The following is a 15235-nucleotide window of genomic DNA, read 5'->3' on the forward strand; positions in this document are numbered from 1 at the left end:
AGAAAACAAGTTCAACGAACAAGTATTTAAGATCCCTTTTTGAGGCCACGGTTGTTTCAGAAAGGCAATGCGTTCTCTTAAGAAGAGGCTATTCCTCTCATAGGGGAATGAAGGCAAAGGCACTCATGACTTCTGGGAGCATCGCCACTGAGCATGGCTCCAGCACAGGCTCGCTGCACTGGCTGGCACATGGTGCACACCGAGGTGACCAACCAGAATGCTCTAGAGCAGAATGTTCCAGAGCAGGCTGCCCTGACTCCCGGCTCAGGCCTGCAACTGCCTGGCATCTCCTGAACTTTCCACCATCCTCCTAAGCAGACTCGCCCTCATCAGCTGCATGCTTACTACAATAATGCTGCTTCCAGAGACTGGACAGTAGAGCTGAGAAAACCCACAGGTGCCCCCACAGGCTGGGAGAGAAGCCCTCCTGGAGTGTAACCAGGTGACACTTCACATGGAAAGCGTGGATGCTGGCCACAGGCTGGGATCTCCAGACCTGGCTCTAGACTGTGTGGTAGGTGGGGGGCACAGGGGGCACAGAATGCAGTATTAAACAGGTTTATCGAGAAAGCACTGAGTCCAGTTGTGAGGGAAGGGCACTAGAAGGACCATGTCCAGGGACAGGAGGTCAAGTGAGTCCTTAAGGCTAGTGGGCAAGAGCCAGCCAGAGAACCACAGTTAGAGACACACAGCAGGGGGCAGCGGGGGGCTCTGTCCCAGGCACGGCCCTGCTGTAAAGTGGCCATCCTCTTTGTCCACAGTGGGTGCCTGACATCTCCACACTCGGACATGTGATACCTTGGGCCTCACGCCACCTGTTGTGTAAACAACAATTCCCCAACCATCGGAAGCATCGATGCTCCCAGGAAGTGGGGGCCACCAGAGCCAGGGTGTGCCACACGCAGCAGGACGGTAATCAGGTGAACCAGGTCAGTAAGAAAAGGGCACTCAGGGCCTGGCATGGTGGCTCACACCTGTAATCCCAGCACTCTGGGAGGCCAAGGTGAGGTATCACCTAAGCAGAGGAATTCAAGACCAGCCTGGGAAACATAGTGACACTCCATCTCTACAAAAAATAAAATTAGCCAGGCATGATGGTGCACTCCTGTAGCTCCACCTACTCTGGAAGCTGACACAGGAAGATCACTTGAGCCCAGGAGTTCAAGGCTGCAGTGAACCATGATAATGCCACTGCACTCCAGCCTTGGCTACACAGAGAGACTTTGTCTCCAAAAAAAAAAAAAAAAAAAAAAAAAAAACAGGGCACAGTGGCTCACGCCTGTAGTGTCAACACTTTGGGAGGCCAAGGCAGGTGGATCACCTGAGGTCAGGAGTTCGAGACCAGCCTGACCAACATGGAGAAACCCCACCTCTACTAAAAATAGAAAATTAGCCGGGCGTGGTGGTGCATGCCTGTAATCCCAGCTACTCAGGAGGCTGAGGCAGGAGAATCGCTTGAACCTGGGACTCGGAGGTTGTGGTGAGCCGAGACCGTGCCACTGCACTCCAGCCTGGGCAACAAGAGCGAAACTCCATCTCAAAAAAAAAGAAGGGGGAAAAGAACACTCAGGTGGCCATGCACCGGGGAGCCAGGCCAGCCAAGCACCATGCATCTGCATTTTCTCAGGCTGAGCCACTTCCCGAAGGCTGAAGAGTCTACTTCGGAGAAGGAAACAAGGAAACACTGTACTCTGATAAAAGAGCTGCTCTGTATTTTTAGAATCAAAACAAAAAGTTGTGCTCAGATTCAGAATGTGCTACCAGCATGGACTTTCTCCTCTGCAGGGCTCGGAGGCTGTAGTGCAGGGCTCCCAGCACTTCTGGGGACCCCACCACGCTGCTGGCAGCATCCTGTCCACCTGCTCCCAGGTTCCTCTAAATGTTACCAATGCTCTTGCACTTGTATGCACACACACACACAAGCATACACACATGGAAACACATGCACATGTAAGAACACACGCATGCACACGGGCATGCACCGACACACAAACATGCACATCCACACACGATGTGTACACACAGTCACACATCTCCACATGCACATGTGTGCACACAGGCACATGCCCACACAGAGGCCCCACCCAGAGAGCTGTGTTCAGGCTCTACGAAGTCACATCCGAGCTCTGGGAAGCAGACAGCTCTTCTCAGCTCCAGGCTTTCTTCCCAACCCAAACTGAAGGCAGAGCGAACACTAAAGCCTGGAGATCAAAGCAGTTCCTGCCATCCCTTTAATCCAGGGAGATGGGATTGTTCCAGGGACTGTGCTGCCTTCAGCACAAAGCCAGAGCTAGGCTGCCGCAGTGGGCTCCTATTCTCCTTGCCCTGCCCCCAGGGATTCTCCCACACCTCATACATCCTTCCTGGGGCTGGCTTCTCTGCATGGCAGAGGGAAACACACATGGGGTAGGAGGACATATGGGACCCCCTTAGCAAAATACTGCAGAAGACACCCCATGCTCCACTGAGAAAAGAGCCCAGATCAGCCTGAAGAGGGCACAGAGAGCTGAAGGGTTAAAGGGGACAGAGGAGAAACACTGGGAGGGAGAACAGGAAGACTGGGAGGTGGAGGCAGGCCTCCCACCCCACCCCCCACCACCCCCCAACCCCCCCCCCAGGTGCCTGCTGTGGCCTGCACTAGAGAGGGGCACAGCCGAGTGGCAGGCAGCCCCACTCCCTTCCCTAAGGAAAGCTTTAGAGTCCTAGCCCGGTCCCTGCCTCCACAGCTCCCAAGTCCCATGTGGACATGCCTGCCCTCCCACCAGCCCTCACTACACTTCCGTGATGCAGGTAAGGCTGGCAGCCTGGCTTCCCTTCACAGGCCAGATTCTGAAATTGCCAAGGTCACAGAGCTGGAGGTGCGGGAACTGGGTTTCAACCCAGGTCTCTGTGGTGGTGCTGCTGAGACACAGGGCACAGGCTGCCCTCCCTCAGGGACCAGGATGGCACATCTACTCAAAAGACCCACGGCACAGGCTGCCCTCCCTCAGAGACCAGGATGGCACATCTACTCAAAAGACCCACATACTAGTAACAGTGAAGTGAGTGTAGGTGAGCATGAGCATGTGAGTGTGCATTAGTTTACAAGTGTGCATATCAGTGCACTTATTGTGGGTGTGCATCAGTGTGCAAATGTGCATTGCTTTGTGAGTGTGTGAATCTATAAGTGGGTGAGCATGCATGTATTTGTGAGTGTACTGTGAGTGTGTGAGCTAGTGTGTAGGTACAAAATGAGTGTGAGGATGCATGTGACTGTGTAAGTGCATGCACACAAGTGGGTATGGATGTGTGAGTATGCACTGGTTTATGAGTGTGTGTTTCTGTGTGATTATGTGCATGCATGTTTAGGGGAAGAATGAGTGTGAGTGTATGCATCTGGGAGGGTTTTTATGTGGGTATGTGCGTGTGTGTGTGTGTGTGTGTGTTTATGCGTGTATATGAGCATGTGTTTATGCATGAGCATGTGTGTTTGTGTATGTTCATGCAAAGAGGAGGGATGGATATAACTCATATGCTCAAATGGAGAGCAGGAAAGGTCTCTTGCCATTACCTTGCTCAGCCCCTCAGGGTAAAGGGAGGAGCCTGTGGTCATGTGAACTCCCCAAGGGGGTTATGTAGACATGGCTAGGTGGCCAGGCTGCTTTTCCTGCCCAAACCATTGCCCCTGCCACTTCAGCCCCCATGCTGCTTGGGGCTCAAAAACCTGGCTGAAAAGGGGTCAGCCTGGCATGATGGCCACAGGGATGCCGGCCTCCACTGCAGACACATGGCCACCTCCAACTGGGGCTGTTCCACAGGGTGTCTAGTACAGTTGTCAGAGAATGCTTGGGCTAAACAGACTATGCCTGCCACCTGCATTCTGGGGGTCTCTCCCAACATTTGATCAAGACCAGCACCTCGCTGCAACTATTCAGTTTTACTAAGTCAGAGACTAACTAGTAGGTCATCAGCTACATACAGCTATGTATGTAAGTGACGGTAAGGGGTAGGTCCCACTTCACTGAGCCCAGAACAGTGTGGGGAGGACAGGGAACGTCTCCCAGACACAATCCATCCATATTAACTGGAGGATGTATCTGTTCTACAAAACCACAGGAGGGAGCTACTGTTCCCTTTGGTGAGGGAGAAACTGAGGCATGGGGATCATCCCAAGCCCAAAGTCACACAGATACACTACAGCCCCTGAAATGCCAGAAGAGTCACTCACCTCACATGCCCACCAGCTTCCGTCTGAGTCAGGAAATGGTCCAAGGACATTTCTGGGCATCTGAAGGAACCTGTGAACCTAAGGAGTTGATCCCTGACCCTCTCAACCTCAGAGATGTGACAGGAGAGGGACATCGACCTAAAACCACTGTGAGCCCCAAAAGGGCAGGCAAACAACTCTAAAAGCCAGTGGTGACAGTGGCAAGTGGACACCACTGACCGCAGCCTGCTGAGTGGTCCCCTCAGGTCCTCACACAGCCCCCAGCACACTCCCACCTCCTGATGGCCACACTCGGCACTGCTCCTGGGAGAAAGCGCAAGTCCACAGTGTGGTTTTGCCCCACTACTCTCGCTCGCTCGCAGCCCTGTGCTTGGTCCAGTGATCCTGGCTAAGCGCCCAGTCCACAGGGAAGCCGCCTCAAGCGGTTAGGCCTGGTCTGTCCCCTGTGCACACCTTCAAAGGTCACCTGAATGTTCTGCCCTGTGGGACTACAGTCTGAGTTATTGACCAGGGTCTCCCCAATAGACTGCAGCTTCCCAGAGGAAGGGAGGTCTTATTCTCCCGGTACCCCAGCCCCCAGCTCAAGCCTGGCACCTAAACACCGTGGGGTCATGGGAACCAGCACAGAGAGGCAGCGAGGCCCCGGCAGCTGCAGACTCCACCCCTGTGTCTGCTCCCAGCTCTTCTCAGGTCCGTGAAGGAGCTGCCCCCCTGCCCCTCAGCCCACTGTCCATCAGTGCGACCAGATTCAACACGTGTCTAGGGCTCCTTCCACAGTGCAGCCCCTGCTGGGCACATTGTGGAGGGGCAGAGAAAAGCCCCTGGGCCCACTGGACCACCTCAGAGGTGGAGTGAGTGGGAGCCCCCGGCCCGATGGCCAGGACCATTCTCCCTCTCTTTTGTCTAGACTCATTTCCTGCTCACCCTCATCCCAGCTGCCCTGACAGGGGCAATTCTGGAAGCTTTTTATGTTAAAGTTAACTGCCCTTGAGGGAGGATAAGCCAGGGGGTGAAGGGAAATAGACCAGGGGACCACCCACCCCTATGAGAAAAACAAAAACGGCGGGGGGGCAGGTTCCAGGGGCATGGATGTCCCCTACTGTTGCTCCCTAAACACTAAACACAGGCCTGGGGGCAATGTGGAGCTGGAGGAAGCAGCGAGGCTGCGACAGGACTGAGGCCAGAGTCAGGAGCACACTGTGGGGGCCATGCCCAGGACAGCAGCAAAACTGACCTCAGGAAGAACGTCCAACCAAGGACAAGGAGACTACCTTCAGGTCGCCAGGCCACCACACAGCAGGAGGCAGGGAAGCCCACTCCCTGCCTTCACACAGCCTGACCCCTGTGCCAGGAGGAGCACCCCACCTGTCACCCTCCCTGACCCGGCTCTAACCCTAGCCATGTCGCTGTAGGCAGTGGCTCCACCAAGGCAGATGGATGCACAGCAGATGGGTACTCCATGGTGACAGGACCAGGCTGCGGGCCACGAGGATAAGGGGGCCAGTGGGAGGGGAAGTGGAGGAGGGGTCCGTGGGGGAGTAGGGGCCAGCCACAGAAGGTGGGGCCCAGCCAGGGGAGGGACTAGCAGTGGGAGGGGCTGGTGGGGGAGGAGGATCCCAGCTGGGGAGGAAGGCCCAGCCAGAGGAGGGGCCAGCACAGGGAGAGGCTAGGGAAAGGGAGGCAGGGCATGGGGTTAACTCGGAGTTGACAGCGTGTTGGGCAGTGGGCACAGGGCACACAAAGGCATGCGGGGCACAGCCTGAGGGCTGGCAGATTGGTGTCACCAGCGCACACCTAGGCCACGAGCTTTGCCATCAACAACCAGGTCATCCAGGGCCCTTGCGCCCTATGATTCTGCATGCTGTGGTTAGGTTGTTTCACCTCCAAGCAACCAAGCCATGGTTCTGAACCAGAGCTCAGACATAACCGGGGCTGCACAGGGAAATTTCAGCTGACTCCCATTTCTCCGTGATAATCATGATTTCTATTATCCTGCCTACAGCTAAGAACTCGGCAGAAACTGAAATGTATTTCATTTACATTGATAAGCAACCAAATTGAAAGCATATAATTTGCACACTGCAATGGATCCCTACTACTTCAGAAAAAAAATTAAGTAAAAATACAATATCCTGATTCCCACTGGTCAAAAAGTGGGTATTTCGAGGCTGTGCAGAGTAAAGTAGCAAACGGAGGAAGCTCAGAGCTGGCAGAGACCGGGTCTTCCTCTTGCACACATGTGCTGCACCCTGGTTCTCCCCAGGCAATGCAGGGCACAGGGTGGGAGGCGGACCCCTGTGGGAAGGACTGGGGCCCTACCCAGGCCCCTCTTTCCCAAGATTCCAAGCTGCTCCCTCTGAGGCTCTCTGAGTCTGTGAGTGGCATCACAAGGGGCCAAGCCCAGACATCCAGTGTCTCCCTTTCTCCACCTTCCTAATCCCCCATGTTCCTTGGCACTCACCCCTACCCCACCCCCATGATCTTCAGCCCACCCTGGCAGGCCTTGCCCCCTACTGACTGTGAGCAGCCATGGATGTCTTGAACAGGATGATTTCAGTTCTGACAGGTGCTCAGCTAAATAAAAATGAATTGTATTTCAAATAGGTACAATCAGTGACCCAAAAGCAAGGGGCTGGGAGAGGAAAGGAACTCAGTTCTGGCCACTTAGCACATATTTATGGATACCTCCTCAGTGCCGGCCCAGGTAGGAACAAGGCTGTTTGCCCTAAAGACCTCTCTGCTCAGGGACATCAGCATCAAGCACTCCTCCGGGGGAGGAGCTAAGCCCTAGCTACTCAATTCCACCTGTGCTAATAGTCATGCACACTAGCCTTCAGCGTTCTCTCCTCTGCCCACCAGAGTCCTGGGGCAGCTTGGGCTTTACAGGAGAGGAACCAGATGCCCCAAAGCACCCAGGCTGCATTCCCAGAGCCCTGTGCACCAGAACTGGAACAATGAATGCTGCAGGGAACCCTGAGAGCCTTGCTTCAGAGGGGCAAAGGCTCTAGAAAGAAAACATAAGAACTTTCTCCATAGCTCAGAGCAGGGACACGAACCCAGGCCTCAGAAAGTGCAGGCTTTTTCCAGGCCTCCTTGGGGCTATCCTTGACAAGAAGGCATTTGGGTCTCAGAGAAAGGGGTGGGATTCAAGGGAGGGAGCTCCTTTGCCCCATGGAGTTAATCTGACTCTGGAGCTCACTGGGCTCAGCACCAGGAGATCACCGTGGAGATCTCAGACTCTGAAGCAGCATCCTGCTATGTATGCAGTGAGGGAAATCCCCTGAAAAGATTCCTTCATTCATTCACTCCATTCTTCATCCTCTTTGGGGCATCCACTCCATGCCCAGCATAGCTACTACCTGCCCAAAACTCAGTATGGAGGACAAGGTGCTCTCAACGAGTGACTGCACTGCACAGTGGCACAGGTCTGAATAGAAGGTGGATGGTAAAGCAGTGAAGAGCAGCAGAAACATCAATGCTGTGTAAATGTGTGTGCTGTCTTCTTCACCATCTCAAGCACCAAATTGCAGAGCTCATTAAGGACAGATTTCACAGGCTCCTGGAATTCTCTAATTAGAAAACAGAATCCCTGGGAATCATCTGCCCTGCTCCCCCCACTGTAAGTCTCCCTGCATTGATCCCCACGTGTTTGTCAATATCACTACCACCTGTATAGACACGTGGACTTGAATAGAACATTCTAAAGAGGCCAATATGTGCTTTTCCAATAGGAAGTGTTTGCCTTCACTACAACCCTGCAGGGGGGACATTCTGCCCTTTACACAGATGAGAAACCTGAGGCTCAGTGAGGGAAGGCTTTGGATTGCCCAGGGAGTCACAGCTAGCAGAGAAACCCAGATGTCTGCTCCCTAAGAATCCTTGCTCCCAGGATGGGCTTCCTTCCCCACTACAGTGACAGTCACAGGGGCTCATCTTATCCCAGGGGGAGGGGCAGAGTTCTCTGTGTCCAGAAACTCCTTTATAGACTCTCTCCCCTCTCTCTTTTTTAATCTTTAATTCTCTAAAAGAAATGACTAGAGGCTATATAGGAAATGTCTTTATTTTAAAAGAGAAAGACAATAACGCAGCCTTTTATTACACCAGCTGACTCCCTGGTGTAATAACACAGAGAGAATGTAGTATGGTTGGGATCCCTGGGCCTACCCAGGGACCAAGCTCAGCCCCTCCCTATTCCCGAGCTGCCCTGGCATCTGGTCAGATTGGGGGGGCCGTCTTGCGGTTGCGGGTCTGGCTGTGGTAGCCGGCATGAGGCCCAGGCTAAACAGATAGATCGGGGGTGGAGGCAGTAGGAGATACAGGAATGCCCCCTGAGAATGGTCAGGCAAGGCCCACTTGCTGCACACAGAAGGCTGTGGAAGAGCCTCCTTCCCCTCCAGGACATGAAGTCCTCTGGCTCCTTTCCCCTTTCCTCAGCCTTTAGCCATCCTTTTGTGCCTCTGCCCTTCACCTCTACCTCTCTTCCTCTCTTCCTCCCTTCCTCCGACGCCCTCTTTGACAATTCTCCATGTACTCCTATCTTCTTCCCTCCCGCCCCTGCCCACGGGTTGAGCACATGCTGGTCTCTCTCTGACCCTAAGACACAAGTCCAGTGATGTGTCTATCCCTGTGCCAGGTTGAGCATCTCACGGCTCCTCTGACTGTGTGCTGCCCCCGGCATCACCGTCTAAGGATGCCTCCTTAGATCCTTGGGTGCTGGTCCCCTGGGGCCGGGCTGTGGGACTCCTTACCACCGCCCCCCAGTTATTCTTCCCTAATCTCCCTGGATTCAGCTTCCCCTCCGACCCCTTACCTCTCCCCAGTTTGCTCCCACCACTGCTTCCTTTCGTGAGATAGGCTCCACCACTCCATTTGATTCATACCATCCCCCTGCTAAACTGCAGCTAGAGGCAGAAACAAAACCCTCCTCAGGGTCTTCCAAATCTCCCCAGCCCCATCCCCGTGGCCAGTTGGAGATGGGCACAAGGGGAAGCTCTCAAAGCCCCGCCGTGGGGCAAAGACCTCTGGTCCACGTCCACCTCCGGGCAGTTGGAAGAGCAGGCTCCTCCAGGGCCCAGAAGAGTCCGTGGGAGGCAGAGAGCGTCCCCGTCCTTGCAACCATCTCGCCCGCCCGACTGGGAAGACAGTGACAAAGTTCGGGCGCAGAGAAGGCAGGGTCAGGGCAACCGCCGAGTGGCAGCGGCAGGGACTAGACTGTGTTTGACCTTGGCAAACCCCACTCTTTCTGGGCCAGAGGCACGTCCACAGTAGGGTGGCCAGCAAGGCTGGAAGAGCCGAAATCCTTTCCCACCACCCATATACTCCCCTCGGGTCCGCAGGGCTGGGAGGCGAGCCCAGCACGCGCTCTAAGTGCGCAGGAGAAGAGCCCCGCGCTGCGCGCAGAGCCGGCCTTGGAGCTTGCCCTAGGGGTCTGCTCTCCTCGCCCACTTTCAGTCCCTCTCTGGGGATGGGTGCGGCAAAAGACCGGCGGATCCCTCTGGCCGCCGTCTGGCCGCTCATCAGCTCCCTGACCTTGGCCAAACCTTTCTCTCTCCACACCTGTCTCCCCTCCCCACACTTCACGCCAGGGGCGCTTCGTGGATTGTAACTCTGAAGAGAGCCCTGGCCGGAGGGTGCCAGCCCCGACTGCGTCCCCAACTCGCAGGAGTGACCTTGAACACACCCCCACTCGGAGCCTCAGTGTCCCCACCCGCCGCACAGGAAAAAGCGCGCCCGACTCCGGGCAATCCCAGCATCGTCCCAGCAAGTGTGTCCGAGACCAGATGAGGGGTGCGCGGCTGCACTTACCGTCCTCCAGAGACGTGGGCGCTTGGCAGGGACCAAGGTGGCTGTGACCAGCAAGTGCGACGCAGCCACCACGAGCCCAAAGCCGATGGCCAGCAGGCTGCGCACGGGCAGCAAGGCATAGGACACGAAGGTGACCAAAAGGAGCTGCCAAACCCCTTGTTCGGCGGCCGCTGGCCCCCCAGCGGCCCCGGCGGAACCCCGGGCGGGGCCGCCCAGCGCGAAAGGACAGCAGAGCAGCGCGAAGGTGAGGCTGAAGAGCAGCGCCAGCTGGCCGACCTGCTGCAGCTGGGGCACCTGCAGGGACCGGACATTGGTTACCACGAGCAGCGCCAGGAAGAGGACGCAGTGCACCGGGTGCGAGCCCTTGGCCAGGCCGGGCGCGGGCCCCGGCGCGCCCAGCAGCTCCGCCAGCGCCAGCGCGCCCGCCAGCAGGCTGAGAACGGCCAGCGCCTTCAGCGTGGCCGCCTGCTCCAGCCGCAGCGTGTAGCCACGGAACAGCGCCTCCAGTTCTGGGCAAGCGAACTCCTCGTCGCACGCCCGGAGCCCGCGCCGGCGGCTTGGCCCGGCCGCCCGCTCGGCGCCCCCGGGCTCGCCCGCGCCGCCTCCGCCGCCGCCTCCGCCGCGCGGCGCCCCCGCCATCTCAGCGCCATGCAGCGGCCGCGGCCGCGGGCGCGCCCCTCGCCGGCCCGGGGCGCCGGGGCGCGGGCGGCGGCGCCGGGGCGGGCGGGCGGCGGGCGGCGAGGCGCCGGGGCGCGGGGCGGGCGGAGTTGGGGCGCCGGCTGCCCCGCGCGCGCGCCCGGAGCGCGTCCCCTCCCGCCCGCCGCGCCTGCGCACTGGAGCCCGCCCGCGCCCCGACCGTGGTCCTCGGCGGCGACCGCGCTGCGACAGCCGAGCCCCGGGAGCCGCGAACCTGGGCGCGCACAGCCCGCGCCCCAACTCCGCGTCCTGCGTTCCCGCCCGCCGGAGGAGCCGCGTGACCTCGAGTACCTGCCTTGTCCCCTCCGAGCCTCAGTTTCCCCACCGTGCACAGCGGAACCCACCCTCTTGGCGTCACCTGGGGAGTCGAAAATGCTGAAATCCTGCGAAATTCCCTGTTGCGGGGCAGTTAATCCTGGAAAATATGTGCCTTCCCCCCTCAATAAAACCAGGCCACTAGATTTGAGAGGGGCCCGCGTCTGACTGCGAACCCAGGGCCCTCGCCCCTGCGAGACGGAGAATCGACGTCCAAGGACCCCCGGGGTCAGGAGGAAGGTGGAGGCCTGGGGCGTACGTCCCTTCCACGCGCATGCGGGACCCCCAGCCCCTCGCAATTCTTCCCTAAGCTCTAGGGTCGCGGAGACCCTGTGGATGGGTGCGGGCTGCGGGAGCTGTGCTGGGGAGGCGGCTGTCGTGAAGTCCAAGAAACAAAGTCCTGGGAGTGGGCCCGAGGGATTCCTCCTGGGTACTGAACTGAACCAGGATGGGCTCCTGACAGTGCTGTGTCCCGGGAAGAAGGTGTGAGGCTGTAGGTGCAGAAATGGGGCAAGAGATGAAAGGAAAAGGGGCGCTGCTGTTTGCCTTAACGATTAGCTGGATACCCAAGAGAGAGCGAAACGTTTTCTTCTAGCGGGACAATCGGGAGGGAAGGACCCGCTGGCCCATGGGGGTTAAAACCCGCGAGTCGAATTCCACTGCTTACATTCATTCACTATGAGGGAGACAACTTTGTGCTGGTGCTTCAAGTACATTATGTCATTTGGTGCTCAGACGGCCCCTGGGCTGCCTGCATCCCCCTTACAGTGAGGATCTCATGATCAGCTCCCTCCAAGGGGCCTAGAGAGGAGTAGCCACTGCAAGAACCCCTGCCTCCTCCGTTATCCCGGCTGCTTCTCGTCCCCTCAATATGGATAGACCAGGAACTGGGATCCCATGAAATAATGGAGACCAGGAGGCTAGGCCCCCTGCAGAAGGTCCCACTCCCAGAAACCCGGATTTAAGGGATCTCGCCCAGGCGTTGGTCTATTTTAGAAATGTCCCAGGGATTCCATTAACTCTCAGGGATTCCACGTGTTGTTATACAGAACAAAGGTTAGAATTTGAGGCATTTCCATTTTATCTGGAATTGGTGTCAGGTTGAACCATACAAAATTTCCATTTTTGTAAAAGGGCCAAAGTTGTCACATGTCAGCTCTTTCATATGCTTCAACTTAATAGTTGCAGATGATGACACCTCTAGGCTTTGTCTACAGTAGGGGCACTTTCCCATCCCTTGTCCCCAATAGCTCACACCAAAGGCCCCCAGCAGGCACTTGATGACAGCTGGACCCTCCTCCTGGAATAGCATCCCCAACAGAACATCCTTTCTGAAACCTTTCTGGCTCCTTCTGGCACAGCTCGTTGCTTTCTCCCCAGTCCCAGTCTTCCGTGAAAATTCATACCCACCGCTCTGTAGCCTCATTTTCTGTTCATTTGCCTTCCTCCCCTCTTTGAGCTGAAGCCCTCAGAGGGCAGCACTGGCTCTGAAAAGATGACATGGCCCAACCTCTGTCACTGACTTAAGAAAGCACCTTCTTCTACCCACTAGTCCCCTGCTTATCCCCAAATAGTAGCAAAGTCTGCAAGATTTTTCTTTTCAAGTGTTAAGATTGAAGTGAAGATTTTCTTGTTAACTGGTGTGGTATATTTTTGGATCCTAACAACTTTATTAAAGAAAAGCTGAATAATATCCAAAAATGATCAAACTACATGAAAATGAAAAATGTATGATAAAGTTATCTGGGTGCAAAGTTTACAAATAAATGGCACCTTCTTTTACCTGTTTTGGCTCTCAACTCTGTCCTCACTCAAAAAATGACATTCAGACAGGTGCAGTGGCTCATGCCTGTAATCTCAGCACTTTGGGAGGCCAAGGCAGGGGGATCACTTGAGTCCGGGAATACGAGAGCAGCCTAAGCAACATAAGGAGTCCTCATCTCAACAAAAAATTTAAAAATTAGCTGAGCGTGATGGTACATATCTTTAGTCCCAGCGGCAAATGAATTTTAAGGGAGGCTAAGGTGGGAGGATTACTTGAGCCCAGGAGTTTGAGGCTGCAGTGAACCATGATCTTACACTCCAGCCTGGGTGACTTCTCTTTTAATAACAGCCTGTCTCTTTAAGAAAAAGTAAAATCATTGGCAAGATTGGCAGCAATTGCTTTCAAACGAGGTTATAAGGATTTAGATTAGGGTTTGGACGGAAAAAGATTCACTCACAAGTACAGTACCCTTTGCCTACTGCCACACATGCTTGTCCTAATATGAAGTCCTAATAAAGTATCCAGGGCTACATGGTGTGGTGTGGTTTACATGTCATTCTCATGTCTGTAGTTCTTATTGATGCTCCAAGGCATCTTGGAAGGCAGATTTTATCATCCTCATTTTGTTGATGAAGAAGCAGAGACCTAGAGAGGCTCTGGAGCTGGCCCCAAGGCACAGAGAGGAACAGATTCTGGTGGGAATCTGGGGGTCCTCCAACTCATGTTGTTAAACCCTGGGAGGGGTAAGAATTGAAAATTGTTATTGTTAGTGGTGTGGACTTGAGCTGTGAATATGTTAATACTGTCTCCGCATTTCCCAGGTTGGAAGAAGAAGGCCTTCAAATGGGCAGTTTGCACCAGGCATAACGGGGAAATTATCTGAGATACAACAAAGTGATTGCAAGGTGTCCTCTTAGTGGGTGTCAAAAGTTGAATTGTGGTCCCCTCTCCCCACCATTCATATGCTGAAGTCCTAATCCCTGCCTCATAATGTGGCCTTATCTGGAAATAAGGTCATTGCCGATGTAATTAGTTAAGATGAGGCTATATTGGAGTAGTGTGGGCCCCTCCTCCAGTATGACTGGTGTCTTATAAAAAATGTGGACACACAGACACACAGGGAGAACACCATGTGAAAATTGGAGTGATGCTGCCACAAGCCAAGGAACTACGAGATGCTCCCCTGGAACCTTCAGAGCAACCAGCCCTGCCCACACCTTGATCTCGGACTTCCAGCCTCCAGAACTTCAAGATGTCTGTTGTGTAAGCCCACCCAGTCTGCAGTGGGTTTGTATGGCAGCCCAAGCCAACAAATACACCTAACACATAGTCTACCCTGGCTAAGGTTTCATGTTGCACTGGGTAAATAAAGAACAACAGCCAAGGGCGGGGGAGGGGGTGCTGTGAGGACCACAGTGAGCGATTCTGCTCTTCCGGGGAGCACCTGCCTCCTTCATCAGCGGCCAGCAAATAGCAGGGCACCATCATCCGTGACATTGTGTCTGCACATCTGGGAGAATGGGCGTGCAATTACTTCCATATAGCCACAGATACACTTCTTCTCAATAAAAACAAACTCGTTGGATAATTTGAGCCTGCTTGTTCACATGGAGGGGGCTCTAGTTCTTTCCCTCTCTCTCCCCAGTATGGGAGGCTGGTGCCGTATTCAAGACATGACTGCAATACTACTTTTTTTTTAACTTTTTTTTTAGATTCAGGGGGGTGCATGTGCAGGTTTGTTACATGGGTATATTTCATGATGCTGAGGTTTGGGGTACAGATCCTATCTCCCAAGTAATAAGCATAGTGCCTAATAGGTAGTTTTCCAGTCTATGTCCCCCTCCCTCCCTGTCTAGCAGTCCCCAATGTCTATGGTTCTCATCCTTTTGTCCATGTACATTCAATGTTTAGCTCCCACCTATAAGTAAGAACATGTGGTATTTCGTTTTCTGTGCAGTGCTTCTTGCTACAATAACACCACTGGGTGTGGCTTTTCACCATTTAGAAATCTCTCTAGTCTACCTTTGCATTGGAGCCCCATAACTGTTGAAGGTCCTGGTCTTTGTAGAAACTAAATGAATTGCCCAGATCATGGGGGTGGTGCAGGGTGGGCCCAGCCTGGAGCCTCAGCCCATCTGACCCAGTTCACAGCCACCATAGGGGAAACTACATGATATCATGGCTAAAAGAGTGTGGACCCCTGAGGTGGGTTGTTGGGCTAACATCTCAACACCACCCCTCCCAGCTGTGACTTTTAGCAAGTTACTCAACCTCTCTGTGCTTCTCCTCTTCTGTAGATTGGGAATTTAGCACCTAGCCCCCAGGGTTATCGTCGGAAGAGAGGCCCGCATGCACACAGAGCCTATACTTTACACACACAAAGCATAAAGCAGAGCAACCAGCCCTGTCAACAATTTTTCCTCTAACAATTCAGTGTTCTGGGTAGA

General features: G+C 54.8%; 1 protein-coding gene across 1 annotated transcript in view; it reads right to left on the bottom strand.

The window, feature by feature from the left end:
- ADCY1 (adenylate cyclase 1) overlaps positions 1-10651 on the bottom strand; it is a 144956-nt gene extending 134305 nt beyond the window's left edge. Inside the window, exon 1 of the mRNA XM_024250323.3 lies at positions 10013-10651. Coding sequence (XP_024106091.1) covers positions 10013-10651 — 639 coding nt within the window. The remainder of the gene's footprint in view (positions 1-10012) is intronic.
- Between the last annotated feature and the right edge of the window lie 4584 nt (positions 10652-15235).

The sequence above is a fragment of the Pongo abelii genome, chromosome 6 (assembly GCF_028885655.2).
Source record: "Pongo abelii isolate AG06213 chromosome 6, NHGRI_mPonAbe1-v2.0_pri, whole genome shotgun sequence".
NCBI lineage: Eukaryota > Metazoa > Chordata > Mammalia > Primates > Hominidae > Pongo > Pongo abelii.